The 20,731-nt window shown below is 45.6% G+C and overlaps 1 protein-coding gene and 1 long non-coding RNA gene across 3 annotated transcripts in view; one reads left to right on the top strand and one right to left on the bottom strand.

Annotated features, from left to right (window-relative positions):
* LOC135386059 (homeotic protein proboscipedia-like) overlaps nucleotides 1-4,989 on the bottom strand; it is a 54,632-nt gene extending 49,643 nt beyond the window's left edge. For both annotated transcript variants that reach the window (XM_064615781.1, XM_064615780.1), the window contains exon 1: nucleotides 4,655-4,989. In XM_064615781.1, the coding sequence (XP_064471851.1) occupies nucleotides 4,655-4,880 (226 nt within the window). In that variant the 5' untranslated portion in view covers nucleotides 4,881-4,989. The remainder of the gene's footprint in view (nucleotides 1-4,654) is intronic.
* The window catches only part of LOC135386060 (uncharacterized), a 100,267-nt gene that overhangs the window by 55,084 nt on the left and 24,452 nt on the right, over nucleotides 1-20,731 (top strand). The window lies entirely within an intron of this gene.

Raw genomic sequence — 20,731 nt, forward strand, 5'->3', positions numbered from 1 at the left:
AGTACGGCGCGCCGGCATGGGTAAACTTTTATAGGTAGCTATACTGCATGTCATTATTTTATTCCGTAGTGGCACCTTAAGACATTATCTAAAAGAGGAAGCAGTCTTACACGCAAAAATTTGTCTTGTATCAACCAATATATGCGTTATCTTACGCGTGTGTTTTTATTTAAATGTAGAAAAGAGACAGTAAGCGTAACGAGTGTCCGTTACAGCAATATCATGCATCTAGTCACCTGCACCATTTAACTTCTGTTCACGCTGCACAATGGTCTCTTGTTCTAGAATATGCCCAAGTGTCCAAGTCAAGTTTCCAAACTCGAAACTCCAAGTGTCTTTTATGTTGTCGTTTCGATGTGAAATACATGGTGCAGTCTGACAAGTGCGCTCATAGGCTTTTGGAATGTACAGGTTAAGTTAGCGCTGAACGTCGAGTTCCAGTCTCCTATGCACTCTAAGAAAAAAGGGTGTAAAAAGGTCGCACAACTTCTATAGTTACCACGTAGGTCAACATAGCGTCTGATAACGGTTGTAAAGGGTGGTAAAAGCAAGTATTATATATTAAATTGCTACAAAAATGCGTACGCCCCCCTCACTCACTAAATCAGAAGCGGTAACCCTATGATCCGTAGTTAGCAGGTAGAACTTTGCAACCTTGTAGGCACAATATATGCGACAACTATTACCTCCTAAAAGTGCAACTGCTCCACCTTTTTCTAAGAGTGTGTTATGTGCCATGCAGTTGTTCTTGTGACCTACATTGCTATTCCTCTGTGACGGTTGGGTTGACCATAGTAAACTTAGTAGATAGAGGCAGAAAAGAAAACAATGGAGGCGTGCGATGCTCCGGTGTGACTAGCTGCTCCATCGCCTGGTTCGAGAGACCACTAGTGAACTTTACTTTACATACATTTTCCCTTTTTACACATTACGTACATTTACCCTTTCCTTAACTTTCAATATTCTTAAGCTAAGCAAGGTATCTACTTTCTTGCACGCGTTTCGATCAGTCGCAACAAGAAATCTGTAAACCTGCATATATATATATATGCTTGCTTGTATTCTCCAATGACATTTTTGCTGCATTACAGGTATATTGGTGATGCACAGAGACAATAATAAAGGTAGTATTTTATTATTTTTACTCCTCCTATTCCCCCTATGCATGCTAAAGTGGTTTAAAGTGGAACAAGCTGTTTCTGGTTTAGATGAAGTGCATGGTTCTACTGACTGCCAAGTGGTTTCCAACTGGCTTCACCCAGTTACCATTTGAACTGGATATGCCTATACCACATTGTTCCAGAATGCGAAGATGTGCTAGTTCCACTTCACTGGCAAGTGGACTTGTCCTAGGTCCACTGTCCAAGAAATATGCGAATGGGAAGAAATATGCTTCACGGGGTGAATTGAAGACGCTCTGCATTCCTTGCAGGTGCATACAACTGCTCAAGTAGTATGTGCAGATATGTGCACCGGGCGTTTGTGCAAGACAAATGATAATCTTAATTAACATTTCATTGTATATCAATCGTTTATGGACCTACAGCAATTCGCTCAAGTTACTTCGATAAATGTACCAGAAACCTTCGCGCAGCGCACCGAAATCAAATTTTTCGTAATTTTCTCTTGAGTTTGAAACCGAAACTTTAACGGCCTCGTCGTCGACAAGAGGGGCAGACTAAGCGCCATCTGCATCAGTATGTGTTTTGAAATGTGGTTGCGGTAGGCGGTTGGTTGTCGGTAGTTCCCGTCTCTCAACTCTTCAAAACAAGCAAGAAAACCTGATTTTTTTTAAAATGTCTATGGTCAAGCGCTGTCTTAGGTAGAGTTTGTTTCTCTTGCAACTTCTCCACCAACTAAATCGCGAGACACTACGAGCGATACATATAGGAATGCAATGAACGCAATGCCTTCCTGCTGTCCTCTCTCCATCTGTCCACATCTGTCCACCGCTCATAGCCACAGTTGCTTCGCGGCGCTAACACGGAATAAAAAGAATGTTTTCTACTATTTGTCTAATAGGTTCGTATTCGAATGAAAATAACACGGAAGAGGTCAAGAAGCCATATCATTGATGACGTTAAGATTGCCTTTCATTTGGGGTAAAACACAGGACGAGACGAACACACGACAGACTCACAGACAGACAGACTGAGGTCTGTCGTGTGTCTGTCTTCCCGTGTTTTACCTCAAACTCAAGGCAACGTTAACGTCATCAAGCCAACACCAGCTATAGCTTGTCTACCCTTGTCTACTCCTGTGATGTCCTTCCATATCATTGGTTTGACTTTATGTGTACTTGTAAAACAACTCACATCGTCATCATCACTTATTTCTTGTTGTTATGCGCGCTTGACAGTCATGCTCAGTGTATTTAACACCAATTCTCACTCTGATACACGTCGATGGCGACATTTGAGCGAAATAAGTATGATATTGAGCACCTCGAATTTAGTTTTGAATTTCCAGTTATTTCAATATCGTCGTACCTTACTCAAATATTTACACGGGTTTGATCTTGTTAAGGGTGCTAGTTTCTGGCTACTATTTGTTAGCTATAAGCTCTTGAACGTTGCCAGTAAGTGCTATGTCAACAGCATATGCGTGCTCAACATAGAAATTTACAGTAATGAAGAATTATTTGATATGCAGAATATTAGCGGCTGTCCCTGCTAATGTAGCTCAGCAACGGGAAGTGATCTGTGATTATTATTTGTTCTGGCTTCCTTTCGAAGTGAAAACTCAATTTTGCTGCATGATGGGTAGGCAGAACTTTTACAGTCGGCTTTTTTCTTCGCATCCATATCTAAGCATGTTATACACCACAACCCACTGACGACCAACCTTACAATAAGTAAATCAAGGAATTGAAGTTCGTAACAACAACAATAAATTATGACGATGAGATGGGGTGTTTCGTAACACAACAAGCGCTGGCATCCATGTTTGCTTAATTCATATCTGATATTCAGTGTGACAATAAAATATATTTACATTGCCTGTATTAATATTTGCCAGTATTTTATTTGTCCGTCGAGGAAAAATGAGTAGTTTTAGTCCTCTTACAGACTATAGATACTCTGGCACAACCATCAGTCTTTTGCGGGAAGCGAGTTTCTGCGAAGTTTACTAACTAGTATTTGCAGTGGCGGAGGGGAAGGGGGGCGATTAAATGCAATGCACCCAATGGGGAGTAATTACAATCTAGGGGAGTAGAAGCCGCAGTTGCTCCCAAGTGTTTTCTTTTTTCCTAACGATCTGGTCACAGCCTCCAACAAGTTCAAATGTTTACCTCTATCATGGCGCGCTACGTCACTTACAATTTTTTCATATATATATCTACATTGGAGTAAGGTGCTATGTTGTTTTGAGAGCACAGTTAAACATGCAGCACTACGCAGCGTTTAAGCGCCGGGGAACCCCTCGCGTGCGCTTGATTAATTGTCCCTGGCAGCTTCACGCGAGGCGGTTAACGGCGTCAGGAGTATTCGCTGAAAGAGGATGTTCCCCCGAATGATTCACCCATGCACACCGCGTGGCTCCTTCACATTAACACTAATTTGGAGCTGCGTGCAAACTAATCCGCTTCTAATGCGGCTGATCCTCAGGAGCGCTTTAAGCTAGCCGGAAAAGTGTACACGCATGGAGAGTGACAGTGCTTCTTTGTTATGCGACGTGTTTTATTTAACATGTACGTCATTTATTAAAAGCACAAATAAACTGCACTCACTACTAAAGTGGGCAGGCTAATGGATTGTTCGAGGTGTCATGACGTATAAGGTAAACAAGTTGCGTGATATTAGGCACGTGTATACTATACGATGGTGTGAGATTCCTGTGGTTCTTGAGTTGTAGTAAATTTCTCTCTTACTATTAGGTAAGTGTACAAACATATTACAGCCCCGGGAGCACAATATGTATATGTTTATCAGTGGCCTTTCCCGTTCACACTTACTGCTACGTTTTTATATTTTGAAATACTTGCAATGCCTGATATTGAGTGGGACCGTCGTAAGACATGTACGGTAATTTGCGACTCAACTTGTAACTCCAGTTTTGCTGTTAACAATGTTTTTAAAGCGACCCGGTGGTTACCGCCAGATGTAACTTTATGTGCTGCAGATCGCTCCCGATCCAAATCATTCTTTACGCTTGCACACTGGAGACTATTTAGTGCATTGCGATATTTGCAGCTGTTCATTATTCGTGTTCCTAAAGGAAAGTCAATTCTGAAACTATATTGCTGCATTAATGTATACCATTACTTTGCCTAAATGCCTTGTTATGCCCTTAGTCAGTCTTCCTCGGTCACTCATTATGCAAGATGATTTTCCCCGTTTAAGAATGGTCACCACGTGACAATAACATTTCGAGACGCGCGTCGGCCAAGCATTGGCGTCGATATTGCTGACAGTCAGTTGACACAGCACAGTGAAGGAAGGAAGACAAATTGATTTGTTGCAATCGCTACGAGAGCCACCTACCGAGGTTAAGCCTAGTGCGTCTGTGTTTCAACGGTGCATCACTAGCGGTACGCTGACCGGCGGCGGACGAACGAGCGAACGTAGAGCCGAAAGCGATAGCGCCGCTCCCAATGATTGATGGTGGCCGGCGCGGCGGTGATGGATGAAGCAGAAGCACGTGGTCCACTCACCTTGGTGTGTTTTCCTAGTGGTCTTCTTCTCCTTCATCCAGGGGTACTCCGGGACTCCGATCTGCGGATGTTTGTTGTTCGGCGGCGACGCGTCCGGCATAGGGGGGCCTTCCATAGGCTGGCACATGGGTGCGACGGGCCGGAAGCTGTCGCCGACGTGTGGCAGCGCTGTCATGAATTCTGCCATGGAAGGCTGGCTGTTGAGGAAGCCCGCGTCCTCCTCCATGGCACAGTCAGTCGGCCGGGCCGCCGCCGCCGCCACCGTCACGATAGACTCTTCTCAACAGGGCCGTCGTCGTCGCCATCGCTTCGCGTTTCTCAACGCCGCGCATCGGCGCCGCATTGCTCCCGATTGATAACAGACTCCACTTGGGTTGCGTCACGTGGGTCGGGCAGCCAATGGTACCGCCTCCGCGCCTGCTCCCTGTCGTTCGCTCCGCCCCCGCGTGCGCGAGTATGCCCACCACCGCGTGTGCGCGAGCTGCGCGGCCCCGGGCTCGAGCGGGACCTTTGACGAACAAGCTATGGCAACCAGATGGCCGTCCTTCGGTGGCCCGCGCGCGAACTTTGGCCCCAGGTGAGCCGATCGAGGAGTGCCCTCACTTTGTTTACGCCCGCCAAGTAGCTGCTGTCTGACCTGCGCCGCCGCCGCAAACACTATGCCGCCTCTTCAATCATGCCTGTCGGAGGAAAGCATCAAACGCTCCGTTTATGTGTCACTCGTTCTACGTGACGAAAACACTGTTTAGCTGCCGCGTAATGATGGACGTGGGAAGTTGCCTGCTCTCAGTGTAGAAGTTACAGGCGCGTGACACCGGCATTCGGGACTTCGTAGCTTCTTGTCCAAAGTATTATACGCTACTATTGCTCATTGCGACTTAACTCACGCACTAGTCTAATTGTTGAATTATTATTATTATTATTATTAAGAGGGAAAACGGGTTCTTCTTTTCAGTGATTTCGTGGCAAGAGATGAACTGTGTAGGACAGTTTTGAACTAATGAAGAGGAGTGAACGACGTAGTATTGTCAATGTCTAGTACTTACTATGTGTGTGTGTCTGTATATATATACATATACATAAGAGCGGGCGATAAATTCTGCGCGCAAACTACGAGAAGCCACTTCAAGTGGGAATTACTTTACGCATATAAATCCCGCATGTACCTGGGTACTTCTTCTTTTTTTTTTTTTTTTTTTTAGAGAAGGGTTCACAGTTGTTCCTTCTTTGGCGATATACTCGCCACTTGAGCCGACTTCAGCAATACCGGCGAACGTACCAGTCATATAAAATTTTCCCAATAGCTACTTCGTATGGTTGACGTATGTATACTTTGTAAAAAATAATCATGTCGGCCATCGACACGTACTGCGGAAGTTAACCTCCATTTGGTCACCTCTTTTTTTTTCAGAACTCCGTCGCACCAGTGACCTCGTAATTTTGACATTTCGTGTAGCCTAGTAGCTCTTGCGTTCGCAGTACAAATTCGGAACGATGACCATTAACTTGAAGGGGTTGTGACACTTGATATAGACATGCTTTCTTACATCATGAACGCACTGTACTGCATGTGGAGTATTGAAGACAAAAGCATTGACTTTCTGAGTCCTGTACTTTTCGAGACATGAACCACACGTCCCCGTACAGCTTTGACGTCCGAGGAGTGAGAGTATTACGACCATTCCCATTGGTAGTTGTAAGCACGTGACCTATCTCGCGCTGTCTCGTTGGCGGAGACACCTGCATGGTGTCAGAGTGGATGGCATTTCGATATTCGCGGTACACGGATTTTTACATTTGTGGGGCATAACTTGAAGCAAAGTGTCGCAACTCCTTTGAGGTACGTACCTATATACACTCTAAAAACAGAAGCAGTCCAGTTCAACCTAAAAATTACATGTCTGGTGCTGCAGGAGGACTTTATATATGTGTCATAAGACACTGAACTCCTAAAAGAATTAGTGTTCAACATAAACATCAGCGAAAAAGGAATAAGCACAACGTTTCAGGCGCTATGTTGATACTCACTTCACTGCGTGACGTCATACAGATTCGGCGGCGAGATTGGTGGGCAAAAATCGCACGATCATCGAGTCACTGGGTGTTTTCTGTCGTTATTAAAGGCATGCGGCAGAGTGGTGTAGCTATTGGATGTGCTACGTGGTACAGAAATACGCAGAGTACACATCATGCGGTTTCCTACTCCCTTTTGCCCACCAGTGGCGTCTTCTCTATATGCGCTTGTGCATATGCGCCCTCATATTTACAAACAGAAGTGGGTTTATATGCATCAACAATGTCACTCCTAGGTTGAGCACGACTATAGTATATGGTATTGTTTATGTTAAGGGCAGGTCCTCAGGACGAGAGCCGCCGATGTATAGAACGGAGACTGTTGTTTTTCTGGGTGGGAGAAGAAAAACTACAGTAGAAGAATAAAAGAACAGTCTCTGTTCCAAACCGGCGGCTCTCGTCCTGAGGCTTCCTCGCCTCTGAACTGGATTTTCTGCCCTGCCATACACGGTATTGTTTAACTATACCACACTATACCCGCGTGCGTCTCTCGATTGTTCTCTCTCTTCATAACGGCGCTAGGGCCTGGATGCCGGGTAACTGACAGTTGGCACATCTCTTGCAAGGCGATGTAAAGTAACAATGAAGCCTGGACTCAAGAAATCAAACGCATTTACACATGTGTTTTCTTTCGTGCGTCTTGTGCTGCTTTACGTCATACCACTTTACAGGTTCATACCGTCGCCTGATATACCAAGCCATGCTTAGTTTCCTCTCTGTATAGTCAGATGCCAGGTGCGCGCGTACATTCTACATCTATCTCCAATGAATTACGAGAATAATAACCTCTACCTCATGTGTCCTTTCTTTTGTTAATTAGATGAACGGAGAAACACGGAACTATATGCTGCAAACCTCTTTATAACCCCTTCCTTCCAAATTGGAATCAAAGGTGATTGAACTCAATGTGAACTGATTTTCGTATTTTACACGTCAAAAGATAATTTCATTGCAGAGACTAACAGTACGGGTTCCTGATATGCGACACATACCTTGGTGGTGGTGGTTGGTAAAATAACAAGGGGAGGTTGAATTCGCGCAAGCGAATTCTGCTACCCAAAAAAAAAAAGAAAGACGGTACACCCCAAAGCAGAAAAAAAGAAGAAAGGAAACGGTACGATTGCACCACAGGATGTGCGAGCGCACCGCAAAAGCTCACCGGGGTGAGCGTCTCGACCGCGACAACGCAGGACCGAGCGCGCCGTTCACATCCGCCGTAATGTCCACGCTCCGTCTAGTATAGAGTTTCTAGTCCACATTTCACAATGAAATTGACAAGAGCATTGAAGGCCGCGTCCCTGTGGTTAGCGTCCCATACGCCTAAGACTTTCTCTATGCTGAAGTCCCTGCTGTCGAGATGGCCAAGGGTCAGCCTCAAGATGCCTCTTTGTGCAGCATGTTTTGGACAATGCATGATGATATGTTCAGTGTTTTCCACTGTCCCGCACAGTAGACAGTCGGGCGAGTCCACCTTGCCCACTTTATGAAGAAACTGGCGACCATAGGGCACATTCAGGCGTAGACGATGCAGGAGAGTTTCTATGTGTCTGGGCGTTTTTGAAGGTATCGTAAAATTCAGCTCCGGGTCCAGCGTGCGCAGCAGTGACGGACCACTGTCCACTGACCACGGACACATACCTTGTTGGTGCCGTTCCAAGTAGATGGATGGCAATCAATTAGTAGCATAAGTATCACGTAGCAGTCAACATCAGGCGCCCGAGGAGTAGGTCTAAAGTGCTCAGAAGTACACGACCTACGCAGTGAAGCAATTTGACGGGTTAATTACGAGGGTGCTTCGAATGAAAACCAAAAAATAATTTTGTACTAGCTGCATATTACATGTGGGTGAAGTAAAACACACCTATTTTTCAACGTAATCGCCCCGTATAGTGTTAATGCACTTGCGCCAACAGTGCGCTAGCGCGTGAATACACTGCAATATAATAACGATAATGAAATACTTTCGGATGTACGAGCAACCAATGAAGCATCGCATTCTTCACAACGCGCCGTCGTCTCTATATAGAAATGTTGTGCTACCAAGGTGCTCTTTGGCTGCCTGGTTGCATGGTGACATCGTAGCACCGAGCGATCTGCCTGCTGGTGCGAGCTCTAAAATGTGAAAATTTCAAGAAGCTATGTCTGAGGAATAAGCAACTGTGGGAGACATTCAGTGCGGAGATCGCGGATGGTTGCGACCGTCTACGATAGGGTTGAGGGTGTTTGTTGCCCTGCAGGAGCAAAACTCCATGGTTACCAGCAGTTGGTGTATCAACAAAAATGTACAAGCTTCGCATCAGCCGAGATGCGAGAATTCACGAAACTAAATGGGATTCAACACGTCTTCACGCCAGTTTACCATCCAGCTTCTAACGGCTCCGCAGAACGTACGGTACAGACCGTCAAGTCTGGTCTTTCAAGACAAGCAAGGGAGCGACTGGGAATATGGAAACTGTCAAGACTGCTATTTTCCTTGCGGTCCACCCCGAGTGCCACAACCGGAAAGACAACAGCGGAGATCGTGTTCGGGCCGCCTTCAAGTTCGACTTGACCTGCTGCGGCCTGCTAACGACAGACAACAGGACCTAGAGTTGCCTGTGGCTGCTCGACGGTTCAACAGAAGTGACGCGGTGTTCGTACGAAGTTACAGAGGGGCAGACAAATGGTGCCCCGCGACGATTACGGCGACAGAGGGCAGCTGTACTACAGAGTGCGACGCAGCGATGGATTAGAGCACGTGTATATACAGGTGAATAGAGATACGCCGCCGTCAAGCGAGCGCAGTAGAGCCTCATCAAACAGATTCTGCAGACAACTTCTACCACTGCCCTCTCACATGCGGGTTCTCTGGGGACGTCGAACGTCTGTGGGAACGTATCCAGCGAACTGCAGTTTTCAGGCGAGTACATATAGGAACTCTCAATAGGTGCCCGCTAGTGTCTGTGCTACCTTTCTTCAAGTAGTATCTAGTGGGGACCCTGAAGGTCCACAACAAAGTAAGCATCACTTTTCCAGCCGACGGCTCTGTCCGAAATATCTTTGGTTTCGGTGACGGCCCGCTATTGTGTTTGACCACTTTGACTCTGGCTAGTAACGGTGGACCAGCCAGCTCTGATCTCCAGTCACGATACGAACGGAAAAGTTGTTTCCTTATTCGGTGCTGTAACTCGTCCACTCGCCACCTGGCGTTCGACTGTTAGCTGCGGGGTATACCATCTCGTGAACACCTTGCTGTACTTGAGCTCCTCATGGACGATGCCGTAGGCCTACTCTACGCCTCTCTGAAGTGTGTGAGCCGTATCTGTCACGGTGATGCACCTGTTCGCACCAATAAGTTTATTAGTGCGGACAGCCAAATTGTCGGTGCGCTATAGGCCCGGACGGGGAAGCGTCGCTAGTACTATTCATACCATTCTTGAACTTGTTAGCCCACAAGTTGCAGTGATGACACAACGCCTTCTTCCATAAGTGTTTCTAAACGAGCGGCCATCTTTAATGGTTTCGTCACGATGCTTTGGGGCAGGTTGGCCAAATATATACTGGGAGCTTAAGCACCGCCGTACTTCGGATATCACCGTACCACCGACTGGATGTCCATTCACACATTCGCGGTTTTCACTTGAGTCACCTTCGAACAAATGAACCTAATTCGTGGAGTCACCTGCGCGTGATGAACTCGAGAATTACGAGAAGAAGTTTAGTTTCAGACACTAACTGCAAAGATATGCCCTGGGTCGTTCGCATCTGTTTATATTTTGCTCCATTCCCTTCTTTGTTATGGTTTCATTTTGTGTGTGTGTGTGCAGTCATTGCAATTGACATTTCGATGGATAAATTAAAATGACATTTTCTGTCCTAATATCGAATAAAATCATCGCAAGACTCAATAACGCGAAGGGTAAAAATGCTATCTGCGGATCTTTTGTATTAGCAAGCTATCACAGGTTTCGCTTTCGCGAAAGGGTATAGGTGAGGTCATCACGTGCATACTAAGCGTTCGTCTCCAAGAAGTAATTGATGAGTCGAAAAACACCCAGAAAAACTAACATAGAAGGGTGGTTCAATGCTGACCGACACTTTTATTCTTTAAATAGAATGGCAAATTCGGGAAGCACCAACTACGTCAGTTTTTCAATAACGTCAGTAAGTATTCGACGCGCGCATCCAGACGCAGCAGCCATCGCTGTGGCAACACTTTGATGCTTTTGGCGTATATGGAAAGAATTGGGTGCTATCGCGGCCACTGCAGGACACCTTTCTGGAGGGCTGTGTGGAACGTCATATCTTGAAGTTGCTCTTTTAGGGGCCCAAACAAATGGTAATCGCCTCGGGCTAAATCTGAGCTGTAAAGGGGTATAGGGCAAAACCTCAGCAATATATACAGTTGTATGTACAACTCTATATATGTGCCTGCACCATGTTCATATTTTGTAACCTGAAGAGAAGTGCAGTCTCGTGCACGAAAGTCTTGTTTACCATGTGTAAATAAGTTACTCCTACACTCTAAATCTTTTTACACCTTTAAAGATGTGATAACGTGCATGGCGTACGCCTTTTTCGGTGTAATTTCGGTAACATCATAATGGAGCACGGTTTCGCACAAATTTTCTTCACTCGAGTGTTGTCTGTCCTCCAAAAATTCAGTCTTGCAACATCTCAACATTGTTCAACAGTATTGTAAACACTCGCGTGCTCGATTATCGGTAGCGATGCATATATGCATTAGCTCGTACCTACGATATCCAATACATAATGAAAGCAAGATTTGCACTGACACTTGATCTTTAGTAATACTTTCCGAATTTTGCAAAATATCATCCTGGAGATGCAATGTTATGCAACCAGGTTGAATGTGCATAGCGCACACCTTTAAAGGTGTGAAAAAGTTTACAGTGACCGTGTAATATCACTCTTTGATTTACTCACGACCGGCAACTTGACATCGCCTGTTTTTTTTTTTTTTTTTTTTGCCTTCGTATCTTCTTGAGGAGAATACAAAAGTGGAAGCATTTAAAGCCTTCGAGGAGCAGAGAAGGCCCCTTCTTCACTTTTTTTTATTTTTAAAAGGACATCTTTTGCTGCAAATTGCGTGTGTTCTTGCGCTGGAACAATGATCCCAGCTGGTAGCGCGCGCGCGAGGAAGCTCTTTGATGTGATACCTTCTCCTCTCTCTCGACACCTTCAGAGCCGAGCAGTGCTGACGTCATTCCATGACGTGGAGGTCCCTTAATGCGCATAGCCCTGCGCCATGTCCGTAGGAAAGGAATTTTCAGTGAGAAAGAGACCTGGCGCTGCTCCACACACTGATGTTACGTCACACGGACCTGATTAGATCATGCCTAGTTTCTATGCTCATCTTGCATCGCTCATGGTACTTTTTCAAGGGCGTTCTTCTAAATTTAATTGCGCAGCGGTAATACACATCCAGCAGAAATATATGTGCATGGTGTCTCCTGACAGACTGATGAATGAATGAAGCAAGGTTTAGCGCAATGCTAATTATTACATCCTTGCCCCCTTAAATACCCGATAATGCACCTTTTTGTGTATGTGTACGAATTTGGCAAAAAGAATCGTTTTACTGCCGTCTAACGTGTTAGGCTTTCGAATAGATAGATATAATAAAATTCAGACTGCTAAAAATACAAAATTCCACAATCTGACGTCCGATGCTCTCGCTGAAAGAATCGCACAATTACGCTCCTATAGTCTCAGACATAGTCCCTGATGTACGCACTCTACATATATAGGCATCCGTACAGGTATATGTCACTACAGCCAGCAGGACAAGATGGATTCGGATGACGAATGGTAACATCTTTCTGGTTCCGTCACCCGTACATAAGCTCACATCATGTCGGATAACCCGCATGTGACTGATGCGCAATCTGTGGCTTTCCGCCCCCACTCTTCAGCTGTGACTGCGAGCTTCAGGAACGTCAGTTGAAACGATAAATCGTGCGGGGCATACACAGACGGAAGGGAGCGAACGTAAAGTATCCGAACGGTGTTACGAACAAGAAAATGAATCTTTCTCTTGAGAATGTTACGGGCCTGCGAGAAATTTAATTGCCTGTTGTCATGTGTCAGATTATTTGGGGATTACCCTCTAGCCGTATAATCCCCTGCCCGAAGTGAAAACGTCTTAACACATGTCGCTTATTTGTTCTCCTTCCCGTTCTCTGTTTGAATTTTATTACGGCAACTGCTGTATAGGAGGGATGCGAGGGAAAAGATGAAAACAAAGCGATTATATTGCGGATAAAGGTGCGCGTGATCTTTTTAAGTGGGGGAAAGATTCAAAGCGTGCGAGGAGATGAAAAATATAAACCACGAGGTCGAATATATTTATTTTTTTTCTGAGTAAAGTGATCTAGTCGGTTGTTGTTCGTTTTGTGTAGCTCTGAACTAGGACGAGAAAATGCTGATTCACGTAATGGTAAGTTGGTTAATAAGGCACGTCGATCCGACAGCAGCCCATCGGACACGGTTGGAACTTTGTACGTGAAACGCAATCGTACGCGAAACGCAAATGCTTGCAGGTCTGCAGAAGCAAAGTTCAGTTCAGTTCAGATCAGAGCAGTCCTACTAACGGCATGGCCGAGGAGGTTAAGGCGTCCTGCTTGTTCGTGGAGGTGGTTGGTTCGAATCCAACCACAGGCTGTGCTGTCGGAGGTTTTCCCTGGGTTATCCGAATACTTTCCAGACGAATGTCGGCACAATTCCCCCTGAAGTCTGCCCAGGAGGACGTTGTGTAGTAATGGCAGTGGGGCAGATAATCTCACGAATCAGTTGTAGCGCAACCATATAATAAAAATATAGTAATGCTTCAGATGCTACGAGAACAATAGGAAAAATGTTTGATTACAAGCATGAAACTATGAACGCAAGATTATCATCATATACTGAAAGCAGAAAATTCACAAAATACATTACTTTACATACTTCAAGAGCGATACTACAGGAGTGTAAGTTAAAGGCTACAAACTTATTACAACCAAGCCATGGCAACAGATACAGTATTACCATACGCTGAAATGATCACTAATAATGTATTGGCGGCATGCTGCTAAAAATTGTTGACTGTTTTTTACCTGGAGCGGCAGTTGATTTCATATTCGAACTGCGAAGTATTGAATAATACGAGTACCATAAACATTCTTTACAATTGGGAGGTTGAAGTTGCGTTCGGTTTGTGTACGGGTTGATCTACTGGGATGATGTAGCAATGACACATGTATATAGGTTCATTATTTCGGACTATGCTGAGCCTGTACATGACACGTGTCCATTTTTGTGCTATCGGTTGTTCCTATTGTTAAGAAGTTTAACTGCGTAGATGGTATCCTGGATGAAGAAGATTCGGCGAACATGATAATTTTTACAGAACGCTTTTGTAGACGTACAAAGTCAGTCAGATAGGACTTATACACATGTGCAACCCCATATTTCCAGACAATATGTGATGTAAGTTTGAATGCAACTGAAGTACAATGGTCTCATTACCTGAGTGGGAAATGTATTCCTACATTCAATCAATACAAGGCCCGTATGCAAGTTTCTTTTGTACTGATGTTACGTGTGGGCTCGAGGATAGTGTACTATCAAAAATAATACCGAGGTACTCGACTTGATATGATTGTAGCATCACCGTATTGCATAAAGTTAACGAAAAAGTGTTCGCATCTATCTGGGCCTTAGGAGTGTCAAATATAATGCACGTGGTTTTAGATGTGTTTAAGGTAAAGTTATTACAAAATAACCACTTTTCTAACTCTAGAAGATCATTAACAGTAGTCCTACTAATCAGGTCCTAATTTTTACCCGAGCAAAACAAACTGTGGTCGTCCGCGTAAAGGAACGGAGATAGAGCTTTTAAAGCATTAGGGAGATCGTTATTGAACAGAGAGAATAAGATTGGCCCTAATGCAGACCCTTGGGGTACACTAGTTGACATGAGCTGCACGTGATCAAACCGTTCTCGGTGAATGATTGGCAGCGTGCCTCCGCCAACTGATCCCAAGGTTGTGGGTTCGATCCCAGCCGAGGGCGCAAGCAACTTGATGACAGTGCACGAATTGCTTACACAATGGACGATAATACGATGTGCCGTCTGCTGAGAATGTTTGAGAATATGTGTAACACACCATAAGCAGTGGTTGTTCGCGGGGGCCTGGTATATTCGATTGCACACTGGATTGCTGCGATTGAATTCGTTATTGCCTCTATTTACCAACTTCACCTCACCGTAAGGAACGGTTCACGTTCACATCCAAGTTAAACAGATCTTTAGAATATACTAAAGCTAAGAACCTTCGCTCATAAGAACTTTGGATTCGATTATATGCAGCACACGTTTTTCCAGGTTCATGAACGAATTCCATGTACACAAGTTATTCGCTACACGACGGAGAAGCACACGAAACGAAGCTTTCACGGAGCTGGGGAACAATATTTTGGAAGGTGGTGGTGGTGGATATTTTGGAAGACCGTACGTATAACCTTCAACGTCACCAACAAGATGACAACATGACGTGGTCAATCGCAGATTGTCGCGAAATTACAGAATAGGGTGTCAGACGAGCTGTCGTCCAGACAAAACACTCAATGCACCTCATATGAGCCTCGTTTGCGTTACAATCGTCTTGCATTTGTATCACTGACTTCCACAACTTCGACATCACGCAGCAATGAAACAAAAACGATGGAGGAACACGGGACAAGTAATCCCTCCTCTGTCGTCCTTGTCTCTTTACTAATGTCGTAGATGAATAAGCACCAACTACCGCTATACGCTGCGCTAGCTTCCACATGAGAGGCCCATCCCGCTAATCTCTAATGTACTTCGCATGGGCGTTGCGACTTAGCAGATAAGCAAGACAGCACAGCGAAATGGTTCGCATGGTGCTGAAGATGGCGGCATTCTTTTTTTTTTCCTTTCTTTTTTGGCGAGGTTGGTCGTATCAGGATGCTACGTCCAATCTTGCTCTTGGGAAGCCTTAGCAACAATTAAACGATGACTGATGACGTCATGGAAGAAAAAGTTATTCCATTGGTGTTATGCTTTTATATCCTGCAGACGACAGATGGCTACGGAGATAATATATTGTATGAAAGGAATTTCTGTTTTCCAGCCTAAATAATGTTTCTCGTTGGAAAATGAACGCATAGGTGTCGAATGCTTTTCGTTGCGTATACATGAAAATGTACACGAGGACCTTATTCGTAGGCAGCCGTCATAATGGCGCCGCATCGTGATCGAGACGTCCTCAAATATCGAATTGCTGAAAAACGCACACATCATCAAATCTGCCAGACGCATATCTGACCCTGCCCATGCTAATGGTCATTGTGACAAACGAAACTCCACAAAAGTAGTTCACGGCCGTTCATCCTTTGTGTGGAACCTGGCCGTGTCGAGCGCGCAATGTTACGGAACGAGTTCTAAGGTCGTCAGCGGAGGGCCAGCTATACGCATTCGGCGCTCAAGGTACGTTACGTCATAGGAAAATACCGTCCAGCCCAGAAAAGCGTTTCACTTTAAAAGTCAGGCAATCGCGTGCCAAGGTGAGCAAGTAACGCATATTTTCTTTATACTTCTCGTGATGCGCGATCAGCTGCACTGTTATAGCGTGGACCAAAATGCGCTGAAAGTGCATGGCCAGATAGTTCAAGGTTGGTTGGTCACGTGCTCATTGAGAATACGTGGCTGAGAGTTCTTTAACGCGCGCCGAAATCTCAGCAGACGGCATCATCGTATTATCGTCCCTTGCGTATAAGCAATTCGTGCACTGTCATCAAGTTGCTTGCGTCCTCGGTTGAGATCGAACCCGCAACCTTGGGATCAGTTGGCAGAGACCCGCTACCAACTGATCCACCGAGGCGGGTTCGGTCACGTGCAGCTCATGTCAAATGAAGCACTCAATCGATAAGACAGCTGGAAATTTATGAAGAGTCAACGGTCCTTCTGAATGGACCACAGATCTTGCACGAGTGTCTCGTATACCAGTTGCCTTCTTCCCGTGAAGTTTCAGTACTATCTCTGAGATGTGAGAATCCGCTCCGTGTGCCATTGGGTTCTGGGTGAGACGCACTCACCTCACCCAGGTCGACAGATCAGCAAGTTGCTTACCACGACAACAGGTTTATTTACCACACTTCTAACTGCCTCGCGTCGTGTGAGCCCCAGGACCGAAATGGCCTTTACACCGGCATATCATGCGAACCAGCCTCGAGCCCGGCCCATGGTTGCTGTAAATGTTGAAAATGCGTGATCAATGACAGCACTAAATGAGAGGCTTGCACTTTCTACACACTCTAAGAAAAAAAGGAGTACTTTTACTCCTTTTGGGGAGTAATTGCATTGCCACAAAAATAGTCCCTTTCGGGAGTAAATGCACGGGAGTAAATGAATGTCACAGAGTGAAGACCGCATTTCACGCGCTGTTGTAAGAGTCCCAGGTACATAATTGGTGCGCATGCATGAAGATACTTTGAAGCAAACCGTCAACCGTGATATATCGAGTGATATAAACTCTTGCCCCATACTAGGGCACAATTTGCGAAGAAAGATGCGCTAACTGTTTCGTACTCTGTGTGGCTGGAAAATTGCTACGTTGTGTGAGTTATACAGCCTTATGTCGTTCAAATTGACAAAGCGCACATATTTACGTAGACTTTTGCATTCAGGAGACCATTCGCGAAGTTCAGTGACAATTTTCAGTCCTGGGGAGTAAACGTCGGGACTAAATGTTGGGTTAGGGGACTAAAATGGGAGTAATTGCAGACTAGGGGAGTAGAAGCTGCAATTACTCCCCATTTTACTCCTTTTTTCTTAGAGTGCACAGTTCGATTTCACACCCTGAAGAAAAGGCATACCATGTTGTATGTTAAATTTTTCACCCCTTTTCGTCTGTTTTCCCCCCTTCACGTGTGTCGTCAGAGCCCTGAAGGAGGGATCCCCCGGTATCCGACAGAAGACCTCACCGTTTCGTCTCTTCCTATATGCTGAAATGGTATGCCGAGCACTATGTTAACAAATACAGGCGCCAGTGCTGCAACAGCGTCGTTCATTTTTCGATAGCCGACGCCAATATGAATTCTCCTGCTCCCTTTTTAACTACGTAATGAGCGAAACGTAATGAGCGATACACGCTCCCATTTTGCTGCTATAACATTCGCCTCTGAACCTGATCACTCGTAAGAAACTGCTTTATACCGCACAAGTCACGCCTATACGTGCAACATGCTGTGATCCCTGAACTAATTCGAGCACATGGCGACGAGATATAAAGCCAGTCCGGCAAACAATTATATCCGTTTGTAAATAAGGGAAGGGCAGAAGCACGCCAACCCAGCAGGTCTCGTTTCGTTTTCACACCAATACTAATTTCTTATCGCATGCGTCTGGCAATGGCCTTTATCACTTGTCTCGGCTCTGGTACGTATGTATGCACCCTCCCGTACAGACATATAAGATGAACAAATCAGGAGGGTGCAAGTGGAACGATGAGAGCGGCAACATTTCCTTGAGTCTGAGGAAGGACAGAAGGGAACGTCCACTTCGTTCCGTGTTCCCTTCTCTGGTTTTGTCCTCCCTCAGACTCAAGGAAATGTTGCCGACCCTCACATAAGCCTCGTTTACATGAACCCGACAGGAGCGGATCGAGTTGACTAGGGGGCTTAGTCAGTGGCGTAAGAGGCCTCTATTGCTGTTGTCTTGCTCTTGTCCGTTAAATCTCCTACTGCATTGCAGACAGACGAACTAGGAGGCTCGAGTAGGAATACCAAGAGGGGCCACTGTACTAAGCACAATTACTAAGCACAAAGTGCGGGATACACCCACACCCTGCCCAGGGCACTACATCGTTCTTACGGATTTCCTTCGCCCTGTGGGCTGCGACCTTGCTCTCAGCTCCCTCACCGGAGCCCCACGTTGCTCCAGTGGCCTTGAACATGCAGGCTCTTCACAGCCTCGATACAACGAAGTACCCATGTCATGCACAGAGTCCAGGTCAAAGAGGTCATACATAGGGTGAGGTCATGCAGTGAAATTAAGTCAACAACAATTTATTTTTATTATTTATTTTTAAGATGAGGAAGAAATTAAGTCAAGACTCAGAATGGTACGGGTCTTTGCGTTCGCAAATGTATCGGTAATATCATATGTATCCCAGGTCATAGAGGCGCTGGCTCTCGATTGACAAAATGAACAGATAACTTACGACTTAATTAACTTCAGCTTTGAAAAACTTCTTCAGCACTTCCAACTGTAACTGGAAATACAGCAGGCATGCTGCGATAGCTTCTCAAAAGCTGTAGGATACTCCGCATGCCTAACCAAGAGAAACTCTGCTAACTCCTTGCTGGATTTGACACTGGTCAGCTTCGCTCTAAATGTAAGTTTCAACAGCATTAGCTGGCCGGAAAGGTAAGCAGAAATGTCCTCAGAATACTCTTTCGTGAGACTCCCTGACAGCTGCAGCAATCGCAGCAAAGCGGGCTGCAAGAGTCAAACCCCACCTGACGCTGTTTACATGAACTCGCTCCAACGGGAGGCGATTGCAGCGGCGCCTAGCAAGTCAAGCGAGTCAACCTACCTCCTGCTGCCGGGTTGACACCACGCGACGCAACACGGGGTCTACACTACCCGACAGCGTTTACAGGGACGAGTCGAACACGACAATTCAACCCAACTCAACCCTCTCCTGTCGAGTTCATGTAAACGAAGCTATACAGTGAATTGTCGTACCGGCTTCATATCTCGTCTCCAGGTGCTGGAATCAGTTCAGAGACCACAGCACGCCCGTTCCGCATAAGCGTAATTTGTGTTGTATGTTCGTTCAGGGGAACATGTCCATGATCTCACTTTGTTCTTAATCTCGGCCATCCTATCCTTAATCTCCTCTATCCTATCCATATTCCTTAATCCCGATCATCCTGCTACTCCCAACTATGAAAAGGTTACATCGAAGGAAGCACACCCACAGATGCAGCCTAGATCTTCATGTGTGTTCGCTCATGCTCATGTATACATATTACCTCGGCCGTCCGGTGTTTCTGCACCTCTGCACTTTACAATGTTCGCTTCATTTCTCAGGACTTTTTTTTTTCTTCGGCTGTGCTACCAGCTGTGTTTATCCCGCGATGTTCGGCTCGCATCGATTGCCGGGTCCTCAAAATAACCCACGTATTTATAATGATGCAAAAATTAATGCATAATCTAGCAACCTTCATCGGACAGGATTCCCTGTCGCTATACTATGTATACTGTTTACCACGTAGCGCGCTACGATTTATGCGTCGTAAATTTTGCATTGCGTTTAGATAGCCTGTGGAGCCGAGGCATTACGTCTTTTGCGTGCCTTGTTGTGACGGCAGCATTAACTTTTATTAAAAGATGCTAGCGGCGTGTAAAGATTAATGGTCATATCGGGCACCTGTATGTGATACAAATCCGCTAAATGATTACGCTAAAGTGTGCAGCTGTATAGATGAACCGTATACGCATGCATGCTTTTGCCAAGTGAGTGTCAGGTAGATGTTCTGGTTTTCCGGAGTTATCTGTAAAAATTCCGCTATTGAGGGTTCCAGGTACCGAGAGTACAGTACGCAGTACTGTACCCTGATGCCTGGTGATGACCCTTCGTTTCCTTTTGTGTCGAGATTAGAGAGTTTTTAGTGCATCATACGCTACCGCCTTTGCGTACGTAAGGATAGCGTTGACGGTTCTGCTCACGCGCAAAACATAAAAGAGAGCTTCCCGTATGCGCAGAACCATCAAGCTATCCCTTATGCGTACGCGAAGGCAATAGCGTATACAATGCACTAAAGCTCTCTATCTCCTCGCATCGCGTCCCAAATCCACTGTGCAATTCGCCGCGAGATCGAACGTGTCGGCGCGCTGCGGGGAAAACGATGGACTACCGTAGTGTGGATAGCTTCCTCGCGTCGTCTGCTTTTACACGTTTATTTTCCGCGTTCAGTGCAGTAGGTGGAGCATTG

The sequence above is a fragment of the Ornithodoros turicata genome, chromosome 2 (assembly GCF_037126465.1).
Source record: "Ornithodoros turicata isolate Travis chromosome 2, ASM3712646v1, whole genome shotgun sequence".
Lineage (NCBI taxonomy): Eukaryota > Metazoa > Arthropoda > Arachnida > Ixodida > Argasidae > Ornithodoros > Ornithodoros turicata.